This window comes from Porites lutea, chromosome 6 (genome assembly GCF_958299795.1).
Source record: "Porites lutea chromosome 6, jaPorLute2.1, whole genome shotgun sequence".
In the NCBI taxonomy this organism is placed as follows: domain Eukaryota; kingdom Metazoa; phylum Cnidaria; class Anthozoa; order Scleractinia; family Poritidae; genus Porites; species Porites lutea.
Genome location: NC_133206.1, coordinates 11,506,948 through 11,530,277, shown reverse-complemented (window position 1 = coordinate 11,530,277; position 23,330 = coordinate 11,506,948). Strand labels below are relative to the sequence as shown.

At 40.0% G+C, this 23,330-nt stretch overlaps 2 protein-coding genes and 1 pseudogene across 2 annotated transcripts; all 3 read right to left on the bottom strand.

The window, feature by feature from the left end:
• Positions 1-6,506: 6,506 nt before the first annotated feature.
• Positions 6,507-9,166, bottom strand: LOC140941884 (uncharacterized; annotated as a pseudogene).
• A 3,678-nt stretch (positions 9,167-12,844) lies between these two features.
• Positions 12,845-13,908, bottom strand: LOC140940984 (uncharacterized). The gene has a single exon (XM_073389941.1). It carries the CDS (start codon positions 13,872-13,874, stop codon positions 13,323-13,325), a length of 552 nt encoding a protein of 183 aa, XP_073246042.1. The 5' UTR covers positions 13,875-13,908; the 3' UTR covers positions 12,845-13,322.
• Positions 13,909-16,210: 2,302 nt separating this feature from the next.
• LOC140941725 (uncharacterized) lies at positions 16,211-20,066 on the bottom strand. Its single transcript, XM_073390738.1, has one exon. The coding sequence runs from the start codon at positions 20,028-20,030 to the stop codon at positions 17,190-17,192; it is 2,841 nt and encodes a 946-aa protein (XP_073246839.1). The 5' UTR covers positions 20,031-20,066; the 3' UTR covers positions 16,211-17,189.
• Between the last annotated feature and the right edge of the window lie 3,264 nt (positions 20,067-23,330).

The following is a 23,330-nucleotide window of genomic DNA, read 5'->3' as shown; positions in this document are numbered from 1 at the left end:
CACTTGATCAACTTAGGTGCAAATCACGATGGTCAGAAATGGGTGTTTTTCCTCCCACATGGCTCATTAGAGACACACAGATGATTATGAAGTATTCCGAATGAGACGAAACTTGGCAGGAACATAGTAAAAGAAAGTCCACATGTATTGATGGTAGTTTTATACTTTTGATTGGCAGCATGACGTCATAAGTGACGTTGAAACATGACACTAAAATTTGGAATTAATTATTTGACCTAAATAACTTTATAAATAAAATCTATAAAGAAAACGGAGTTTTCTGGTGAAAACCCCACTTAAATCCGTTAAATTGTTGCAAAGTTAAAGCTAACTAAAGAAATTCAAATTTCCCGCCAAATGTATGGAATTAACCATATATGGTCAAACTTTAGGGGTATTTAAACTCCAGCTTATTAAACTAAACAGCAAGGAAACTAAGCGAACCATGCATAAAAGCAAATTTGTAGTTTTTTGAATTTCGGGGTGTCAGGTTGCATGTTACGTCATTTCATAACATGTTGACGTCATATTTACGTGTTGATGACGTCACAAGTGAAAATACCTATAGAGTCCCAAATTCAAAAAACTACAAATTTTCTCCAGTGTGTTATCCGTTACTTTTCTTTTAACTTCCATTTATTGTCTTGAACTGGAAACCTCCCTAAAGTTTTACCATATAAGGTAATAAAACAATTAAATTCTTTAAATTCCTTCTTTTATTGTCAGTCACAAAATAGCTTGTAACTTTGTCCCGTTTTAATGGATTTTAATGGGGTTTTCACTGGAAAGCTTCACTCTGATCACAGAACACCTCTATGTGTTTTTTCTGACGATTTTCTTAATTCTAAATTTTGGCACCAAATTTGGAAGCTATTTGTGACGTCACAATGTCCATCAAGACTATCAAACTGCCACCAAAAAATGTACAATCTCTCAAGCAACAATCCTGCCAAGTCTCATGTCATTTGAAAAATTCTTCACGTCTCTGTGACCTATGTGGGAGGAAAAACACCTATTTCTGACCATCGTGAATAGCTGAAAATTAATCAACCATGGAATAAAACCTTCGGGTCAGCAATAAATTCAACGTTGCTAGTGTTGGCAAAATCGACCAATTTTTCTGCGATTTTAGTACTCCTCCATCCCACTTCAGGTTACTCTGGAAAGACACGTCTACTTTCAGTTTGAAATACACTCTGAGATCGCCGAGATACATGTGAGTGGGATTATTAACCGATAGAATTAATAATAAATTGGGAAAAAGTAATTAAATTAATGCGCATGAGCTGAACCGTGAACTGTCCCTTTTAAATAATGATGGATTGATGAGCGTGTGTTTATTGTGATATGCATTACCTGTCCTCTGTTTTTGTTTGATAACCACAGGTAGCCAATCTTTAGTCTCAAAGCTAATAAAGGGTGTTTAGTCCGGCTGTTCTGTCTATTTCATTTCTATAGATTTATGTAGATGCCTTTTAACCATATACCGATAGAGAACAACGCTCTCTGAATGAAATTATTATTCTAAAACGTAATCAAACATTATAAATCTAAATTATGTCTTATTTAGCCCTGAGGCATGTTACAATTAAAATTACACCCTATGGCCTGGATCGCTAGTTCCAGGAAACTCGAAGCATGTTGCTTTTATAGAAACATTTTTTCCCGGCTAAATGTGTTTTTTGTGCATGATTTTCAAGTTCAAGGGACGGTTTCCGAGAATTAAATCACCGGAAAATCATCAAGAACTGTCATATCGAATAACGCACCCTGTAACGGATTACTGCATTCTAAGAATATATCATCAAAGTTTGTTACGGTTAGTAGTGATCCACGTATAACTGACTTACGTGGTGGAACATGGCATCCCCATGTAAACCACATTTCCTTGATTGAGGTTCCATGAGATTTAATTCAGTTATAACCAGATTTTCGGTGACATATCAGGGAATTTGCTTGGACCACGTGACCACGTGACCCGGAAGCGAATATAAGCCGTCCAGGATAATAAGGCCTGGGGACGACAAATGATCTAATGGCAAAAATTAACCTAAAGTAAAAAGTAAAGCCGTGAAGGTGTAAATAGGGAGGGGCTGGCAAGAAGTAACCCGGAGAGCAAGGAAGTAGAGGTAGGGTGAAGTATTCACATTCACAAACACTTACTTGCACTGCCATCATGCAACGGATACAAACTTTACCTTTTCTGTATGAAGTTGAGTAAATAACAAAACAGACCAAACAGTATTTTACAATGAATTCAATCTTTATATTCAGATAACCTGAAAAATAAATAAATACATATAAAATATTTGTGTATTAAATTTTATGACGTATAAAGCAATACAAGACCTCAATTGTAGGACGTTGAAATCTACTCAGAGCTGTCTGTCAGTTGAGCCTTTTCTAAGGCGGCTTCAAAACTATCAAACGCTCTCACGAGACTCAAGCAAAAACCGCGGGAGAGTGGGAATAAGGGATTGTGAATCTGGAACATTCTTCTCTGATGTCATGGCTCCTTGACAGGCGAATTGCGGTTGGACATTCGAAGGTTTTCCTTCAGGCAAGACAGCTGATATGGTCGGGACCATCTTTGCTGACACCATTGCTGCAAGGTTCATTGTGATGTACCTTGTCGTTCGGTACCACTTCTCCAGACACCGCATGTGCTTGAACACACTCGTGTTCTTGAAACTTAACAAAGTTCTTATTCAACTCTTTAGCAAGTAATTTCGGCTCAGGATAAACAGAATCTAAAAGCGTTCTTAAAACGTAAGTTCCTCCATCGATGATTAATCTTGCCAATCTAGTTCCGTTCGTCTTTTCCTCCGACGTGTCGAATACAGATCCTGAGCCAGAGTCGCTCGACGACAATGGAATCGAAGATGAAGTTGCCATAGTTGGAGTCGATTCACAAGTTTTGGGTCGGCGCAAAATTCGTTTCAAATAACTCGCTTATAAACAGCCAACTGACTACTACTTATCAATTCGCCAGAAGGCTTAATTCGGCCTCTAATAGTCCAGAACAAGTTATAATTATCGTTCTTCTAAAAGCTTAGCGGCCAGCCAATCACGATCGCAACTTTTCTTATCTTCACGTCACGTGAATGGACAGTTGATGGATTGATGACCGTGTGTGTATATTTATATGCATTACCTTTCCTCTATTTTTGTTTGATAACCGCAGGTAGCCAATGTTTAGTCTCAAAGCTAATAAAGGGTGTTTAGTCGGGCTGTTCTGTCTATTTCATTTGTATATATTTACGTAGATGCCTAAACCATATACCGATAGAGAACGACGATCTCTAGATGAAATTATTATTCTAAAACGTAATCAAACAGAGATTTTTTTAAATCTAATTTTTTTTTTTTTATTTAGCCCTGAGGCATGTTACAATTAAAATTATATCCCGTGGATCGCCAGTTCCAGGAAACTCGAAGCATTTTTCTTAGAAATATTTTTCCGCGGCTATATGTTTTTTTTCAAGGGACGATTTCCGAGAATTTAATAACCGGAAACAACATTCCAAGAAAATCATTGAAAGCTGTTTACAAAAGAACTGTCATATCGAATAATGCACCCTGTAACGGATTACTGCATTCTAAAAATATATCATCAAAGTTTGTTACGGCCAGCAGTGATCCACGTATCACTGACTTGCGTTGTGGAACATGTTAGGTTCCTTGAGATTTAATTCAGTTATAACCAGATTTTCGGTGACATATCAGGGAATTTGCTCGGACCACGTGGCCCGGAAGCGAATATAAGCTGTCCAGGATAATAAGGCCTGGGGACGACAAATGATCTAATGGCAAAAATTGACCTAAAGTAAAAAAGTAAAGCCGTGAAGGTGTAAATAGGAAGGGGCTGGCAAGAACTAAGCCAGAAAGCAAGGAAGTAAAAGTAGGGTGAAGTATTTTCATTCACAAACACTTACTACACTATCTGCACTGCCATCATGCAACGGAAACAAACTTGAACTTTTGTATACGAAGTTGAGCAAATAACAAAACAGACCAAACTGGGCGGATAACAGCATTTTATAATGAATTCAATCTCTTTATAATCAGATAACCCGAAAAATAAATAAATACTTTTAAAATATTTGCACCTTATTTGTGTATTAGATTTTATGACTTTTAAAGCGATACAAGACCCAATCGCAGAACGCTGAAATCTACTCAGAGCAGTCTGGTAGTTGAGCCTTTTCTAAGGCGGCTTCAAAACTATCCAACGCTCTCACGAGACTCAAGCAAAAACCGCGGGAGAGTGGGAACAAGGAATAATCTGGAACATTCTTCTCTGATGTGATGGCTCCTTGACATTCGCCTTGGGGTTCGATATTTGAGGGTTTTCCTTCAGCCAAGACAGCTGATTGGTCGGAACCATCTTTGCTGACACCAATGCTGCAAGGTTCAGTGTGATGTACTTTGTCGTTCGGTACTACTTCTCCAGACACCGCATGTGCTTGAACACACTCTTCCCTAATGGAGCTTGATGCAACTTTAGCTCGCATCGCGTCAAAATTAGTAGGGTCCTCCACCTCCATGTAAACAGGCCCTTAGTAAAACCATTTCATTGTACAGGCGGCTGTTTTCTCGTCCCTCCACCGTTCCTCTTTGCTTTTCATAGCCAGCCTCGTTGTAATAAGGTTCACTACACAGTATTAATCCTAAACAAATGAAATATTAACTCTTAAGACCCTACAAAGCGGTTGACGATTTCCTCTGCTTTCCATACTTAAACAGGAGCAATGAGTAAAATTTCTTAGAATTTTCGCTCTTATTGTCCAATGTTGATAGATACCGTATCTATCTATCAATAAAGAAAACAAACATTTATCTCCCCCCGCTATATCCCGCAACAGAAAATAGCTTCGTGTGGAATAGACCACACAAAACGGGTGCTTCTTTTACAACAACAACAACAAAAAACAAAATACACTCAACTCTCTCCAAGAAGGACACTTCCTGGACCGGCCCCGACTATTCGTCTTAGAGAGGTGTTCGCCCGGCTTTAATATAGAGAGTGGAAGTAACGTGAAACCAGAGATTATAAGAAAATAAAGCTAAAACTATTCACAATGAATGCACATCTGTGTTACTTGTGCAAAAGAGTTAAAAATGGAAAAACATAAAAAAAGTTGAATCATATTCTCGGGTGCAATCAAACGTTTATTAAAAGCAAACGTTCCCTCACGGCTTAGTAAGCTAACAGCGTAACAGTATACACCCTACGAACTGGAACAAGGCTACAAAATAATAAAAATACAGTAGTCTTCTTGAAGTAAAACGCTTGATTGCAAAACGAACTGTAATACAATACTGTAAGCAATTAAGCATGCGAAAATTAATCCATAATAATGGTTTGTTTCTGTGGAATTAATTGTAATTGAAATCCTTAAGGGCTAACAGAGTCCAGCTAAAACAGGGAGACGATCACAGTTTTACAGGTTAAAAACGATAATTTTTGCACAATTTTAAAAAGTGAATTGTGACCCGATTTGTATGAATTTTACAAGTTCATTAACCGTTGTCATTTACGTGTTTTAGGTAATAATAACAATATTAATAATTTTATTACTTATAACGCGCAAATTCGCATGTGTGTATGATCAAATGCACGATAAACACCGAACATTGTGACTTGTGATATTTAACAGTTATCGTCTTCATTTATGATATTTCAAGGAATGTTTGATAGATAAGTATGATACTAGCCTCCCGCGCAGAGGTTAGTGGGGCAGGAACGCGTGACGAACCCCTAAGAACGTCTGCGTGGGAGGCAAGTATGACACCAATGTATAAGGTTTATAAATAGTCCTTCACTTAGTGTGGTCGAGAAACTCTTTTTGCATGTGCAGTTTTCGAACACGCACTTGCCGTAAGGTGATTTGGTAAATTTAATTTTAAACTATGTGAATTATTTACTCAGTTGATTTCATTGTCCAAAAAAAGGAAACCTTTGGTCTACGTCAGTTGAGTAAATTAGCTTTTCTTCACCAGAAGACTCCTAAACAACTTCTGAGCCGTTAATGTATGGAAAAGACGGAACTAATTATTCCAACAAGTAGGTTACACTCGAGCGACAACTTTGGTACTGTGCGCAAAATGACAAATTGTACTTCTTGAAGTAACGGTATTGTGTTTTCACATGACGTCATGGCGGCCATATTTGTGTCCCAAAACAATGAAAGGGCGGCCATGTTTGTGTCCCAAACCAGTTCTGTGGGAGTTGAATTTTTTAGAGATTTAGCTAGTCTAATGCTTGTAACGGTGTCATAAAGAGAAGTCAATAAATCTGATCAAAGTGACGGCGTATCATTGTAGAAGGACTTACTGTTCTCGACAGCTCTTTTTACACCGGTTAACAGGATTGGACACTGTTTTTGTTTCCCTCCACGTGGAGTTACCCTGCGAGTAGAGGCTCTTCGATCTTACCAGAAAGGCAGGGAAGATCTAGGAAGATCGAGGGGCCTCTGCTCGCAGTCAGTACAATTAGTTACGGCACTAAATAGTTCAGTTTAGCAAGATCTCGATGATCCTTCACGGAAATAGGTGACTGTAAACAGTCCAAAAAAAAGTTTACAGTCGGCTCTCCGTTATCGGACACCTACGTAAGACAGACACCTCTGTAAAACGGACACCTAGAGTTGGTCCCTGTCTTTCTGTGTTCCCTTTACTTGACCCAATAGTGCCGGTCCCAAATATATCCGTTTTACAGAGAGTTGACAGTAAATACAACCAAGGTAAACTTTAGAACGGGAATTTGCTTTTAGGAAAATCTTTTTTATGACGTTTTACGAAGGAAATGACGTCATTGCTTTGCTTAATTCCCAGGTGCTTAATTTGCTTTTTAAGTCTGTAACACATCTCAAGGGCTTCTTGCATTGATGCTATGGCATCTTCTTCCTTTCCGTTCTGCTCATGCAGTAAGGCCAGGTGAGTCTTGATCATTACTTTCCACATGTGATCAGGTAGCAACTCTCTGTCGGCGACTAAATACGCTCGTTCGAGGTATTTCGTTCCTTCCTGAAAGTGTCCTTTCTGTTTAGAACAAGTTCCATAGTTCTTCATTATCATGATGCTTGCTTTGTTGTTCTCCATTCCTAGCTGTTTCATCATGTCCAGTGCCTTCTCGTAATGAGTGAGAGCTTTTTCCAAGTCGGCGTCAGTCAGACCAGAGAAATAAAAGTCCGCCATTTCCTTCAAGGCGTGGACTGTACTCAAATGCGTACCGAGGAACTCCTGAAATAGCTCTAGTGCCTCTTGTAACTTCTTTTCTGCCTCAGGCCACTCACGTCTTCGCTTTGCAAATCGTCCAGCAAGTAAAAGAGCTTCTGCCCTTTCTGGGTGACCATTGTCCATAGATTCGCTGAGCTCCAGAGCATTTCCATTGATCTCTTCCACTCTTGTATTGTTAGCAGGGTCTCCTATTTTTGAAATAGAGTCTGCATAACTATTAAGCAAGAAGACTGCCGACATTGTGTTTGTCTCGAATTTACCACCGTTCTCAGAGTACAGATTATATGCATCTTCCATGTCCACCTGGTAGTCATTTTCCTTGTCTCCAACTTTTCTTTTCTCATGTCCTCGAAGACATAAGAGTTCTGCAGCACGCACTGGTTGATTTTTTGGCTCAGTATACGACAATAACGCTTCCAAAAAGTCAGTATAGAATGACGGTGAAACACACTTCTCCAAATACATGCAATTCTGGAGAAAATTGTGTTGGAACTCTTTGCAGTTGTCAAGGGTCCTTTCATCGCGGATTTCCGCTGCTTTGGCGTACACTTGTAGGAAGTGCTCAAAGTTGTGTCTGTCCTTACTAAACAAGTCGATAGCTTTTTGCATTGGTCCTTGCTCCAGAATATCTTTGCGTTCTGAGCAAGAAGACAAAAGAAGTGAGCACAGGCCCGTTTCTCTACCCCGACCAAAACCTGTAGATCATTGGCTTGGCCAGTCTTCTTTCCAAAGGCGCGAATTAGAGGATGCAGCTGATATCTTCGCGGACTTGGTTGTTCAACAAGAGAGCTTCTCTTTAAGGAAAGCAGGACGGACACACTGGCGGGTTCTCAAATTCTGAGCAAGCTTTTGGTATCACAGCCACAGCAGCATCGCTATCAAATGATCCCTGGAAGATTGACATCAGAACCAAGGCATCTTGTTTATCTTTAGATAAAAGATCAAAAGACGTTTTGATGACACTTTCAACTGACTCATTTCCATCATCCAGCAGCTTCATAGGTTCCTTCTCGAGGTCTTTAACAAGTATCTCCTCGGGGTAGTCTGAAAGAAGTGACCCGACAATACAAAGAGCCAAAGGAACATAGCCACACAGCTTTACTATTTCCTCGGTTCTGCAAAGATTTTTGCCAATTTCTTCATCCCTCACGCGAGAGATTAGGACTTTCTTCGCCTGTTCGGGTGGTAACGAGGATAACACGACGACCTCCGACGGAAGATCTCGAAGTTTGAATAGTCTTCTAGAAGTGATGACAAAAGTTAACTTTTTCTTCGATAACTGTGTCATCTTCTTCAAGATGGCTAAGAAGGGAGATCTTTGTTCTGATTCCAGGATATCATCTGCATTATCAAGAACAAAAGTGACTTGCATTTGGATCTGTCTGCTCCAATCCGTAAGCCACTGGTCTGGATATTCGGGAGGCTGCGCATGGCTCTTTCCACATACATGAATCATCTCAATGGCAGCTTCGTTGGAAGTTTTCTTTGAAAGTAAACGGTAGAACAATACTTTTCTCACATTCTCGGATTTTGCAAGCTCATGAGAAACTGCTATGGCCAAAGTGGTTTTACCAAATCCTGGACCCCCGGTTATCAGCACCACAGAAATTGTTCCGCGTTCGATGTAATCTACGACCTTCTGTAACTCTTTTGAACGACCAAATATAGGCTCTTGTGGTAGAATATCCGGAAAATTACAGTCAAGTTCAGAAATTGGCTTAAGTTCCTCCAGCTCTTGGGATTTTCGCCCCTGCTGGTCGTCGTCCTCCACCTTGTTGCAGGTTTCATGGTCAATAGACTCCTCAGCTTTGCGATCCTGTAATCGTACCAATCTAGTGCCGTTTGTCTTTCCTTCCGAGGTGTCGTATATAGATCCCGAGCCAGAGTCGCACGACGACAATGAAAATGCAGATGAACTTGCCATAGCTGCAGTCAATTCCCACAAATTTCGGGTCGGCGAGATATTCGTTTTAACTCTTATAACAGTAAATTGACTACCAGGATAAAATCGTGACAGATAAATATTAACCTCGTACTGATAAGTCGCCAGTGCTACTGTGGTGTACGCTCTTCAGCCTTGACACTTACTAGGCCAGGACAAGTTATCGTTTTCTAGGAAAACGCTCGGTGGCCAGCCAATCACGATCGGAACTTTTCTAATCTTCACGTCACGTGAATGGACTTCTTGGACAGGTGCTATTTAAAATAATGATGTATATTGACGACCGTGTTTAATATTATGCATTATCTGTCCTCCATTTTTGTTTGATAACCACAGGTAGCCAATAATGCCTAATCTCAATGTTTAGTCATACCGTTGTTCTGTTTATTTCATTTCCATATTATTTGTGGAAATGCATTTTATCAATGTGACGATAGAGAACAACATTAAACTGTAATCAAGCAGAGAGTTTTGTAAATGAAATTTACATTTTATTTACATCTGAGACATGTTAATATTAAAACTGCATCCTGTTGATTGCCAGTTCCAGGAAACTCAAAGCATGTTTCTCGGAAACTTTTTTCCGTCCCTATGTTTTTTTATGCATGAATTTTCCGCGGAGATTTTCCGAGAAGTAAATCGGTGAAAGCAACTCATTGCAAGAAAATCGTTTAAAGCTGTTTACGTAACAACTGCCACATGGAATAACGTACACGGAAACAAGTTTCTGCCTTCTATACTGAATATATCATCAACATGGGCAAAGGTTGGCAGTGATCAACTTATCAAATTGAGTGGCAGAACGTGGCATCTCTATTGAGTCTCCTGTGGACTTGTTTCAGTTATTTTTAGTCAAGCTTGCTTTAGCAGAGCGAGACTCTAAAAATGCAGGTCTTTCTTTCTTTCTTTTTTTTGTTTTTGTCAGTGGGACCTAGTTTGTAGGCCAAGCGTTCCTAGCGGAGACCATGGAAACTGGGGATAAGAATCGTGACGACTTTCATTTCAGTCCTCGTGATGAGCATGGGGTTTTTTTCGGCGTTGACTGAAATGACGCATGTAAATTTTGGCAATGCTGTAATTTTCCCCGAATCGAGGCCCTTGATTATGGTGTAATTGTGCACGACATGCACGCGCATTAAAAGGTAAATATCCCCAAGTATGATGAGAAAATAGTATAGCGGGGAAATCCAGTTTTGTGGTGTGTTAAGGCGTAACGTTTCTCAGGATAGTGTCGCAAATACTGGAACTCTACGGTTAAATAGATTCACTTTGTTGTACGTATTTAATTGATAGATTTTTGCAGTTGTTAAGATGTGAAGTCATGTTGCACTTTAAAATTTACGTCTGCAAATAAAATTGAGGCAATGTATGAAAGGTCGCACGTAAGCGTAAAAGTAGAACCTCGCTCAACTTCATGTTTAATCTCAACACTTAATATCTTGCCTCTACTTTTATTTATTTACGCGATTAAAATTTACGTGCGTTAAATACGTATGTAAAATGGATGTGTTCATACGGGCACCTTTGTACTAGACTATCACGCACTGTACTTGCAGCACTTCATGTCCATAGAATAGAAATCCCATATCGAGCTTTTCTGGAACAGGTCGGTCCACGAATTCTATTGCTTGAAAACGTTGATTACTTTAGAACAAGTGATTACTTCAGTGGTCGAAATAAACAATAATTTTAATGAGCAAAACTTCTAGGTTTACTGCAAAATCAGGATCGAGGATCGAGGATCGAGGATTGGTGATGGAGAATAGGGGATCGAGGATCGGTTTTAAAAAAACTTGAAAATAAAATAAATGAATAAATCGTGGATCGATGTGATGAGGGCCGCACACTGCACATATATTTCACAGAACATAACCCCGTTTGCTGTACTGAACACGATATTTAAGTAAATTACTCCGAGTCTGACTCAGTCAGTGATTGTTTTGATGAGAAAGTGAAATTTTCCTCAAAAATGAAACGCTTTAGATCCCAGTGATACTGAGATAAAATGCATGCTGTGCACAGCTCTAAACATTGTACTGAGACTGTAAGGAGATGTTAAAAACAGATACTAAGCAGCTATGGACAATGTGAGGTGTAATTACTTCAACACGATTTTGATATTTTATGAAACGGACAGTGAATTCAGCAGGAATAAGCGCGAACTGAATTAATTGTCTGTTGTATAAGGTTCTGCTAAACTTACACATTTTTCCAGTGCTGAACATATACAAAGAAGCTATTTAACAATTATTCCTCGAGCCCGAAAATCCAACTAGGTGTTCAAAAATATTGAAACAAAACAACTTTAGCAAACAAAGCGCGTTTCAGCCGCCATTGTTTTGGTTTTCAAAGCCCGCGCTTTTCGCTACTAGTGGGCTATAACATATAGACTAGTAGTAGCTCAACCAATCAGAACGCAGCATTGATAATAGAAGGGAAGGCGATTATCCGAGGGAGGCGATTATGTTAAATATTCCTCCTAGGGGGGCGATTATTCGAGGGTGGCGATTAATCAAGGGACGGCTATTATTCGAGGAAATACGGTAACTGATATCAGTTGGTGTTAGCCCTTCCGGGCTTGGTACCAGAGGTTTTTTCTCGCAAATGGCGGGATGCTTCGGGGTGAAGAACGTAACAGTGACCGAAATCGCAGAGGAAAAGTCTTTCGTACCCAGGGTACGATTGCTACCGCGTCTTTGTGTCGTAGTGGAGGGGAGGATGGTGTGAGGAAAATAAAAAGCGCGTAGGGGACGACCAGGGGGGGGGGGGGGCACAACTCAGCGAAATTTCGTATGTCTGGGGACGACGGAAAGGGAAAAGGGAAGAAGTCGACCTCTTCCCATCGTTCCCCGCGAGCTTCCTTTCTATTTTGAATTTTCAGTGGTTATTAATTTTCATTTACCAATTGCATTCCCATAATACACCTTGTTTGCCCCAAGAAATTTTGCATAGTTTATCTTCAATTTCTCTTGGGACGACTGTAATACCAGTAATACCCAGTGGTAATGCAAACGTTTGGGGGCACTGAATAAGGTGTATAATGGGAGATGTGCAAATGGCAACAAATTCATTAACTTTCCTTTCGGCGGGAGCCTCCGCGGACTCAAAAATTTGGTTTTGTCAACTGATAGCCAGCTGAGTATCAGGCCTTCGTTAGGGAAGAGGAGAGGGGAGGGCAGGGGGCCTTCGCTGTTTCCCCTTTTCGCTCCTTACCTCTCCAAATCCTGATACTAGGCTGGTCAACTGTTTCTCAATCGCCTTACGGTGGCCAATCTACCCGCTTTGAGCTTCACTCCCCATCCAACGCAACACCAAAGTTTTTCTTTAGAAACTAAACCTTTCATTCTACGAATACTATCTATTTTGATAAAAATCTTACTGCGTACTTATGGTCGCTAATGATAGTCGCAGTATGAATCCGTATGAATGGAGAACAACCGATATAAATATCAATTGGCAGTCCGATTCGATGAAAGTCGACCATGTGCATGTGAATGTCAGAATCTTCGTTTACCGGTTACCGATATCATTCGATTATTAAATTGGTAACGATTTTAATGGAATGACTATCGATTTCATCTATTGCTGATTGTATACCGCGATGCCTGCTGTGATGACGAATTCTCTCGTGCTTTTTGATTTTTGGTGAAATCGTTCTGGTTTTGTGTATGAACTCAGTTAAATTTTATTGTTCTTTGTGAAACACTATTGAAAAGCTACAAGTTTATGTACATTCTATACACGTCATTTATGACACTCTCAGGCTGTTTCTTTCTATTTTACAGACAATATTTAACTAACAATCTTATTCTCTAAACAGTAAAAGGTTGAAACGGTACCTGTTGAGAAGAGCTGCTTTCGTGATTAGTACCTTCCTCATGTTCGCCGGCTTTTGCATCTACGTCAATTTTAAATTGGTATTTCAGTCAATGTCCTAGCAGGCTCTTTAGGCTGAGAAAAAAGGGTCTTATAGGCCCCCAGAGAGTTTGCTCGCAGGCTAGTATTTTAAAAGCAGGACAAAACCTGAAACGTTGGTAAAATTATCAAGAATGTACAGTGTAAAACCACAAAGATTCGAACAGTATCATAACGGTTTGAAACATCAACACTCTTCTGACGTGATCGACCTGAGTTCACTTTACTTTTTAGAAGCGGCTTTCTTTGCCGATTTCTTCGCTTTCATGACTTTGGGCTTTTTCGGGGACGCAGCTTTGGACTTCTTTCCACTCTTCCTAGTGACTTTGGCTTTACTTGGTTTGGCGGGTTTTTTAGCCGCTGGTGCTTCCACTAGCGCTGTTGTTTCCTTAGGCGGTGCAGTAGGTTTCGCGGGCTTTGCTTTTCCTTTAGTAGCAGGGGCCTTCTTCTTGGCAGGTCCTTTCTTGGACGCGCTTTTCTTCGCCGGTGCTTTCTTGGCAACCGTTTTAGCAGGCTTCGCTGGAGCTGGTTTAACCTTGAAAGAACCGGCTGCACCTTTTCCCTTGTTGTGAACAAGCGGACCGTTCGGTCCAGATCCCCGCTTGAGCGCCTGTTTTAGCATAGCACTATGGTGATTGTTCTCCGTGAGTTTGTACTCCTTTACAATGTACTTGTTGATCGCCTGTCGAGACGAGCCGCTTTTATCGCCCAGTGCTTTTATCGCACTTACGATCATATCGATGTATTTAGGGTGCGTGGCAGTCTTAGCAGACATGGTTATTTTTCTTTTTGACGATAATCTCAACAAAACCTGAGGGTTTGAAAAGTGACAACATCGGCGATGACGTTAATTTTCAAGACATTGAGCGGACCTCCGAGGAAACAAATACAAAGCTTGACCGATTTTCACGAGTGACTTCTGTTCTGTGCTTGTTTCATATTTTATTTTTCTTTAAAATCGACTCTTTACCTCTAGATATCTCTGAATTTGTCCATGCATCAAAATGAAAGTTTAAAAAGAACAGTTTGGTGAAATAAGGCTCGATTATCAACCCACGCAAAGAAAATATTGAGAGAAAATCTATCACTACCGTACTGAAACTTCACCCGCATCTGTCAAGAAATAACGATTTTTCCATGTTCAGCAAAACAATTACGTCTCCGATTTTCTTCTCGATGATAGTTTGTTATTTCTTGAGAAAATCTGATATAGGTTTATGAATTATCTTTGTCAAGGAAACGAGATATTTCAAATTTTAGACAGGGGTAGAAACACAACGAGCCTATTTGTTTACCCGAAATAGCTTTAAATTTTACATATTCAAATTATGGATGTGAGGTTGGGACAATCTTCGAATGAGGTACATGGCTTTATCAAGTTAATTTGGGCATAAATGTTATAAACTAACTAATTCTTACACTGCAAATAAATTCTGAATAAAAACGGTATCTTAAAACGTTTGAAAATCGCCTTGCGTGATCGAACATCTTATGCAGATCTTTTTTTGAGCAAAAGCGTCTTTTGATGGCTTCGCGTCAACCAGTTGCATTGTTGCGTTGTTAATTAAAAACTCAAAAACTCTGCTCGGAATTTTTCTTTAGTTTCAAACGTTTTCACTCTTAAAAGCTATCTTCTTAAAGAAATAAATAGCTTAAATTTGGCTATTGTACAATTTTGTACAAAAAGGGTTGCATTTTATGTACTTAACTGTTTCAGAAGCTTATCGGAAACGCTCCTGCGGTTATAAATACGCTATGAAAAAATATTCAATAAAGTCACATATTTAAAGTTAATGAAACAAGGTGGACACGTTTTCTTTTTTTTTTTTTGCAAAGGATGATTTCTTGATACTGAAAGAAAACATGAAAATGTGAACCTCAGCGTTAAAACTGCAGGATCTAAGGGTGTCTTCGTGAAGTTCAAAACGTGGATTAACTAGATGTAAAGTGAAAATTTAATTATATCGATCACTTGCATTCCCTACAGGTCCATACAATTTTTCAGCTACGATCTTCTCTATCTCGAGATAGATCATCTCCCTAACTCAGACACAGACTAAGACGATAAAGTTGAACATTTGAACATCCCAAACAGTTTTACGACTTTTGTACGAATAATTCTGGACGTCGGTACATGAGCATAGAAAATTCAGCTAAATCGTTGTGTTAACTTGTTTTTTTTTTCACATTTTCCCGTCCGACAGGCTTTTAAAACAGTAGCCCCAAGAAACCCAGGAAGTTTTTTGAAGGAATTTCTCTGGGGAATAATGATCAGTCCTCTTCTAGGTTTCTCAACATTTTGTGATTGCTTACACACCCATCATGAAACCAGTACTCAATCGATACTCAACTATTTGGTCGTGCAGGGGAGTTTCTCAGCGTCCACTTGAACATTGTGTTAATTAAAATTCGGCTCTCTTTTTTTTCTGCGAGAGTATCGCATCAATTCAACGTAGACCTCCACTGTTTTTTATGCTGTTTTCATCACAATGAGCAAATCATTCCCTTTGATCTATCTCTCCATCTATCTCTGTTTCTTTTAAGGATCTTGGGCCTGCTAAAACGGCTGTCTCTCTTAGCTGCTGGGGACTTTTCGCCAAGTCCCTAGCGGCGAGCGGCGAGGACTCCGAGGGGCGAGGAGAAACGGCTGTTTTCGCTGGTTAAAATCTTAAAAGGACGTCAGTTCAGACCGTTAACAGCCTGTCTTATTAATTTGTCCTGATTCAGTGCAGCCGAAAGCTTCCGCCACTTATTATTTTTGCAGAGGTGGGGTAGAGAACCATTGATCTGAAAGAGGATATGCAGTGGTGACCTGCTGCATTCAGTCCCAGTTCTCGAATGTTAATCCCGTCCAACCCAAATCTACTTATCTGCCCTAAAGCTCATGCATTCGCATTCGTATTCCGAAGTTATAGTCTGACAAGAAAGGATAAGCCTTTGTCCTCTTGTGAGTCTGAACGATATAATACGGCTGAATGTGGTTCCACTTTTTGCTAGTCCGTTACAATAGAAAACTGACAACGGATCTTTAAATTCTTTAGAACTTCTTTTGCATCAAAAACCCAATACCGCAGTTAATCGCATGGTGGTGATAGGGCATTTTCCACATGTACCCCTGGAATGTGGAACAGTATTCCCTTAGACATTCGTAAATCGAACAGTGTTTGTACATTTAAGAATTTACAGACCTGTCTTTTTAAGAAATTTATTAACAGTGGATTAATTTATCATTAAATCTTAATGTTTTATATCTTCTTCATTATTTTTTGGTTTATTTTCATTTTCTTGTATTTATTATATCCATTTTGAAATCATTGGTGACCCCGCAATCTGATTGGCTCTCAGCAGTGTGATTTATTCACAAATCACACACGCTGTCACACTTGCAGAAGTACCACCCGCGTTTATTTCTTTGTCATAAACAAAGGTCCTGAAAGGCTCTATGGTAGAGACAACAGACCATTTTACAGTTGCGGGCTGAGTATCCTCGCCTTGAGTGAACATGAGGCTGAGGTTAACCTTGTTTTGATACAAACCTTCTTCCTCTTCATATGGAGATTATGCTTTAAAAATACGAGCATACGAACAACATGATTTACATAAGAAAGCAGGATGAGTTCTATCAAAACAAGGTCAACTCAACCCTCGTTTCCACCAGTAACTGTAAAATGGGCTACTGTCTCTTTAAACAAACTGAGGGACTTCTGATCCACGGTGGATGCGGTCCAGTGTTCAAGTCAAAGATGCGTCGCGATTACATCAGTGCTCTGAACAGCAAAGACGCTTCACGAAAAGACGCATCCAAGTTATGATGAACCAATTTCTGATTGTTTTCGTTGTATAAACGTAGTAACTTCTAACTACTTTCCGATTCTTTATTAAATCCCTTGAGACAGTTTGACCGTCCCAAATCGAAATTAATCCCTCGTTATATAACGCTGGGGCCGCAAGGAGCCCCGAGCAACCCAAGGATTGGTGAGCTAGGAGCTCACAGCAATATAGTTACGACACTGAATAGTTTAGTAATCTCTCCATCTCCACGATCTTTTAAGTAAATCAGGGACTGACAGTCTAAAAAATAGTTTAAACATTACCAGGGTAAACTTAAGTGTGGAAATTTACTTTTGGGGAAATCTTTTTTGTGACGCATTAAAAAGGAAATAATGTCATCACTATGCTCCTTCCCCAACCTATTAACTGGCTTTTTAAGTCTGTCACAGATCTCAAGTGCTTCTTGCATTGATGCTATGGCTTCTTCTTCTTTTCCGTTCATGTCTTGCAACAAGGCCAGGTGAGTCTTGATCATTACTTTCCAATTGTGATCAGGCAGCAACTCTCTGTCAGCCACAAAACACGCTCGTTGGAGGTATTTTGTTCCTTCCTCAAAGTTTCCTTTCCTTCTAAAACAAATTCCATAGTTCTTTAAAGTCATGATATTCGCTTTGTTGTTCTCCATTCCTAGCTGTTTCATCATGTCCAGCGCCAAATTGTAATATGTAAGAGCTTTTTCCAAATCGTTTTCAGTCGGGTCAGAGAAATAAAAGTCCGCCATTTCCTTCAAGGCATGAACTGTACTCAAATGTGTCCCGAGGAACTTCTGAAATAGCTTTAATGCCTCTTGTAACTTCATTTCTGCCTCAGACCGCTCACGTCTTCGCTTTGCAAATCGACCAGCAAGTTTAAGAGCTTCTGCCCTCTCTGGGTGACCCTTCTCCAGAGATTCGCTGAGCTCCAGAGCATTTCCATTGATCTCTTCCACTTTTGTATTGTTAGCAGGGTCTCCTCTTTTGGAAATAGAGTCGGCATAACTATTAAGCAAGAAGACTGCCGACATCGTGTTTGTCTCAAATTTACCACTGTTCTGAGAGTACAGATTATATGCGTCTTTTATGTCCACCCGGAAGTCATTTTCCATGTCTCCTACTTTTCTTTTCTCATGTCCTCGAAGACACAAGAGTTCTGCAGCACGCACTGGTTGAGTTTTGCGCTCAGTGAACGACATCAACCTTTCCAAGAAATCAGTATAAAATGACGGTGAAACGCACTTTTCCAAATACATACAGTTTTGGAGAAAATCGTGTTGGAACTCCTTGCAACACTCAAGGGTCTCGGCTGCTTTGGCGTATACTTGAAGGAAATACTCGAAGTTGTGTCTGTCTTTACTGAACAAGTCGATAGCTGCTTTGCATTGGTCCTTGCTCCAGAATTTCGTTGCGTTCTGAACAAGAAGAGAAATGAAGTGAGAACAGGCCAGTTTTTCTGCCCCGACTAAAACTTGTCGTGGATCATTGGCTTGGCCAAAGGCGCGAAGAAGAGGATGCAGTTGATATCTTCGTGAACTTGGTTGCTCAACAAGAGAGCTCTTCTTTAAGCAGCGCAGGACAGAAACGGGCAGGGTCCCAGATTCTGAGCAAGCTTTTGATATCACAGCCACAGCAGCATCGCTATCAAATGATCCCGGGAAAATTGACATTAGGACCAAGGAATCCTGCTTATCTTGGGATAAAAGATCAAAAGACGTTTTGATGACCCTTTCAATTGACTCATTTCCATCATCCAGCAGCTTCATAGGTTCCTTCTCAAGGTCATTAACAAGCCTCTCCTCCGTGTAGTCTGAAAGAAGTGACCCAACAATGCAAAGAGCCAAAGGAACACGGCCACACAGCTTTACTATTTCCTCTGTTTTGGAAAGATTCTCGCCAATTTCTTTATCGCTTACGCGGGAGATAAGGACTTTCTTCGCCTGATCCGTCGATAACGAGGATAACACGACCTCCTTCGACAGCAGATCTCGTGCTTTGAATTGTTCTCTGGAAGTTATAACAAATGTCAGCTTTTTCTCGGATAACTGCGCCATCTCACACAAGATGTCTAAGAAGGAAGATTTTTGGTTTGATTCCAGGATATCATCTGCATTATCGAGAACAAAAGTGACTTGCACTGGGATCTGTCTGCTCCAGTCCTTGAGCCACTGGTCCGGATATTGGGGAGGCTGTGCATAACTCTTTCCACAGGAGTGAATCATTTCAATGGCCACTTCGTTGAACGTTTTCTTCGAAAGCAAACGGCAAAATAACACTTTTCTCATATTATCGGATTTTGCAAGCTCATGGGCAACTGCCTTGGCCAAAGTTGTTTTACCAAATCCTGGACCCCCGGTTATCAGCACTACAGAAACTGTTCCACCTTCAATGCATTTTACGACCTCCTGTAACTCTTGTGAACGACCAAACATGCGCTCGTGTGGCAGAATATCCGGAAAATAGCTGTCAAGTTGAGAAATTGGCTTAATATCTTCTAGCTCTTGAAATTGTTGCCACTTCTCGACTTCTTCCTCCACCCTTTTGTGGGTTTCATGGTCAATCGAATCATTCTTGAGAGCCTGAATTTTCTTTCGGTAGACGCCAATTTTAATCGCTTCTAAAGACGAAGTTATTGTATTCCATTTGTCTTCGAACTTCTCATTAGGAATGCCTGTTGAAACATTGTGACATAGCTCATTTCGGAAGCATTTGATTCTGGCGATGTTTGCCTCCAAGCTTTGGTCATCATCAGCAGGCATTTTATGCCAGCCTGTTAGTGGTACAGGTAGATAACAGATTTCTCTAATCAACAAATGTAAAAGTGTTATATCAAACTCCTTTGAGTCTGGCGGTAGACCTGAAGGCGGAAATAACTTTTGCCACTGATGGTCCGATATCACGCGTTTTGACTTGAGATGTTGAATTTTTACAGAGTTCTTGTTCAACCCTTTAGCAAGTAATTTTGGCTCAGGATAAACAGAATCTAAAAACTTTCTTAAAACGTGAGTTCCTCCATCGACCAGTAATCGTGCCAATCTAGTGCCGTTCGTCTTTTCTTCCGACGTGTCGAAAACAGATCCTAAACCAGAGTCGCTCGACGACAGGTGAATCGAAGATGAAGTTGCCATAGTTGGAGTCGATTCACAAGTTTCGGGTCGGCGCAAAATTCGTTTCAAATTACTCGCTTATAAACAGCCAACTGACTACTACTTATCAATTCGCCAGAAGGCTTAATTCAGCCTCGAATAGTCCAGAACAAGTTATAATTATCGTTCTTCTAAAAGCTTAGTGGCCAGCCAATCACGATCGCGACTTTTCTTATCTTCCTGTCACGTGAATGGACAGTTGATGGATTGATGACCGTGAGTGTATATTTATTTATATGCATTACCTTTCCTCTATTTTTGTTTGATAACCGCAGGTAGCCAATGTTTAGTTTCAAAGCTAATAAAGGGTGTTTGGTCGAGCTGTTCTGTCTATTTCATTTGTATATTTTTACGTAGATGCCTAAACCATATACCGATAGAGAACAACGGTCTCTAGATTAAATTATTATTCTAAAACGCAATCAAACAGAGATTTTTATAAATCTAATTTATGTTTTATTTAGCCCTGACGCATGTTACAATTAAAATTACATCCCGCGGATCGCCAGTTCCAGGAAACTCGAAGCATTTTTCTTAGAAACATTTTTCCGCGGTTATATATTTTTTTTTGTGCATGATTTTCAAAGGACGATTTCCGAGAATTAAATCACCGGAAACCACTCATTCCAAGAAAATCATTAAAAGCTGTTTACGAAAGAACTGTCATATCGAATAACGCACCCTGTAACGGATTACTGCATTCTAAAAATATATCATCATAAAAATATATCCACGTATCACTGACTTGCGTGGTGGAACATGTTAGGTTCCTTGAGATTTAATTCAGTTATAACCAGACTTTTCGGTGACATATCAGGGAATTTGCTCGGACCACGTGGCCCGGAAGCGAATATAAGCCGTCCAGGATAATTAGCCCTGGGGACGACAAATGATCTAATGGCAAAAATTGACCTAAAGTAAAAAAGTAAAGCCGTAAAGGTGTAAATAGGAAGGGGCTGGCAAGAACTAAGCCAGAAAGCAAGGAAGTAAAAGTAGGCGGCTTCAAAACTATCCAACGCTCTCACGAGACTCAAGCAAAAACCGCGGGAGAGTGGGAACAAGGAATAATCTGGAACATTCTTCTCTGATGTGATGGCTCCTTGACATTCGCCTTGGGGTTCGATATTTGAGGGTTTTCCTTCAGCCAAGACAGCTGATTGGTCGGAACCATCTTTGCTGACACCAATGCTGCAAGGTTCAGTGTGATGTACTTTGCCGTTCGGTACTACTTCTCCAGACACCGCATGTGCTTGAACACACTCTTCCCTAATGGAGCTTGATGCAACTTTAGCTCGCATCGCGTCAAAATTAGTAGGGTCCTCCACCTCCATGTAAACAGGCCCTTAGTAAAACCATTTCATTGTACAGGCGGCTGTTTTCTCGTCCCTCCACCGTTCCTCTTTGCTTTTCATAGCCAGCCTCGTTGTAATAAGGTTCACTATACAGTATTAATCCTAAACAAATGAAATATTAACTCTTAAGACCCTACAAAGCGGTTGACGATTTCCTCTGCTTTCCATACTTAAACAGGAGCAATGAGTAAAATTTCTAAGAATTTTTCCTCTTATTGTCCAATGTTGATAGATACCGTATCTATCTATCGATAAAGAAAACAAACACTTATCTCCCCCCGCTATATCCCGCAACAGAAAATAGCTTCGTGTGGAATAGACCACACAAAACGGGTGCTTCTTTTACAACAACAACAACAAAAAACAAAATACACTCAACTCTCTCCAAGAAGGACACTTCCTGGACCGGCCCCGACTATTCGTCTTAGAGAGGTGTTCGCCCGGCTTTAATATAGAGAGTGGAGGTAACGTGAAACCAGAGATTATAAGAAAATAAAGCTAAAACTATTCACAATGAATGCACATCTGTGTTACTTGTGCAAAAGAGTTAAAAATGGAAAAACATAAAAAAAAGTGGAATCATATTCTCGGGTGCAATCAAACGTTTATTACAAGCAAACGTTCCCTCACGGCCTAGTAAGCTAACAGCGTAACAGTATACACGCTACGAACTGAAACAAGGCTACAAAATAATAAAAATACAGTAGTCTTCTTGAAGTAAAACGCTTGATTGCAAAACGAACTGTAATACAATACTGTAAGCAATTAAGCATGCGAAAATTAATCCATAATAATGGTTTGTTTCTGTGGAATTAATTGTAATTGAAATCCTTAAGGGCTAACAGAGTCCAGCTAAAACAGGGAGACGATCACAGTTTTACAGGTTAAAAACGATAATTTTTGCACAATTTTAAAAAGTGAATTGTGACCCGATTTGTATGAATTTTACAAGTTCATTAACCGTTGTCATTTACGTGTTTTAGGTAATAATAACAATATTAATAATTTTATTACTTATAACGCGCAAATTCGCATGTGTGTATGATCAAATGCACGATAAACACCGAACATTGTGACTTGTGATATTTAACAGTTATCGTCTTCATTTATGATATTTCAAGGAATGTTTGATAGATAAGTATGATACTAGCCTCCCGCGCAGAGGTTAGTGGGGCAGGAACGCGTGACGAACCCCTAAGAACGTCTGCGTGGGAGGCAAGTATGACACCAATGTATAAGGTTTATAAATAGTCCTTCACTTAGTGTGGTCGAGAAACTCTTTTTGCATGTGCAGTTTTCGAACACGCACTTGCCGTAAGGTGATTTGGTAAATTTAATTTTAAACTATGTGAGTTATTTACTCAGTTGATTTCATTGTCCAAAAAAAGGAAACCTTTGGTCTACGTCAGTTGAGTAAATTAGCTTTTCTTCACCAGAAGACTCCTAAACAACTTCTGAGCCGTTAATGTATGGAAAAGACGGAACTAATTATTCCAACAAGTAGGTTACACTCGAGCGACAACTTTGGTACTGTGCGCAAAATGACAAATTGTACTTCTTAAAGTAACGGTATTGTGTTTTCACATGACGTCATGGCGGCCATATTTGTGTCCCAAAACAATGAAAGGGCGGCCATGTTTGTGTCCCAAACCAGTCCTGTAGGAGTTGAATTTTTTAGAGATTTAGCTAGTCTAATGCTTGTAACGGTGTCATAAAGAGAAGTCAATAAATCTGATCAAAGTGACGGCGTATCATTGAAGAAGGACTTACTGTTCTCCACAGCTCTTTTTACACCGGTTAACAGGATTGGACACTGTTTTTGTTTCCCTCCACGTGGAGTTACCCTGCGAGCAGAGCCTCTTTGATCTTACCAGAAAGGCAGGGAAGATCTAGGAAGATCTAAGGGCCTCTGCTCGCAGTCAGTACAATT

Bases quoted from the DNA above. Each gene is read 5' to 3' on its own strand.
- LOC140940984 (XM_073389941.1), bottom strand. From the start codon at position 13,874: ATGTCTGCTAAGACTGCCACGCACCCTAAATACATCGATATGATCGTA.
- LOC140941725 (XM_073390738.1), bottom strand. From the start codon at position 20,030: ATGGCAACTTCATCTTCGATTCACCTGTCGTCGAGCGACTCTGGTTTA.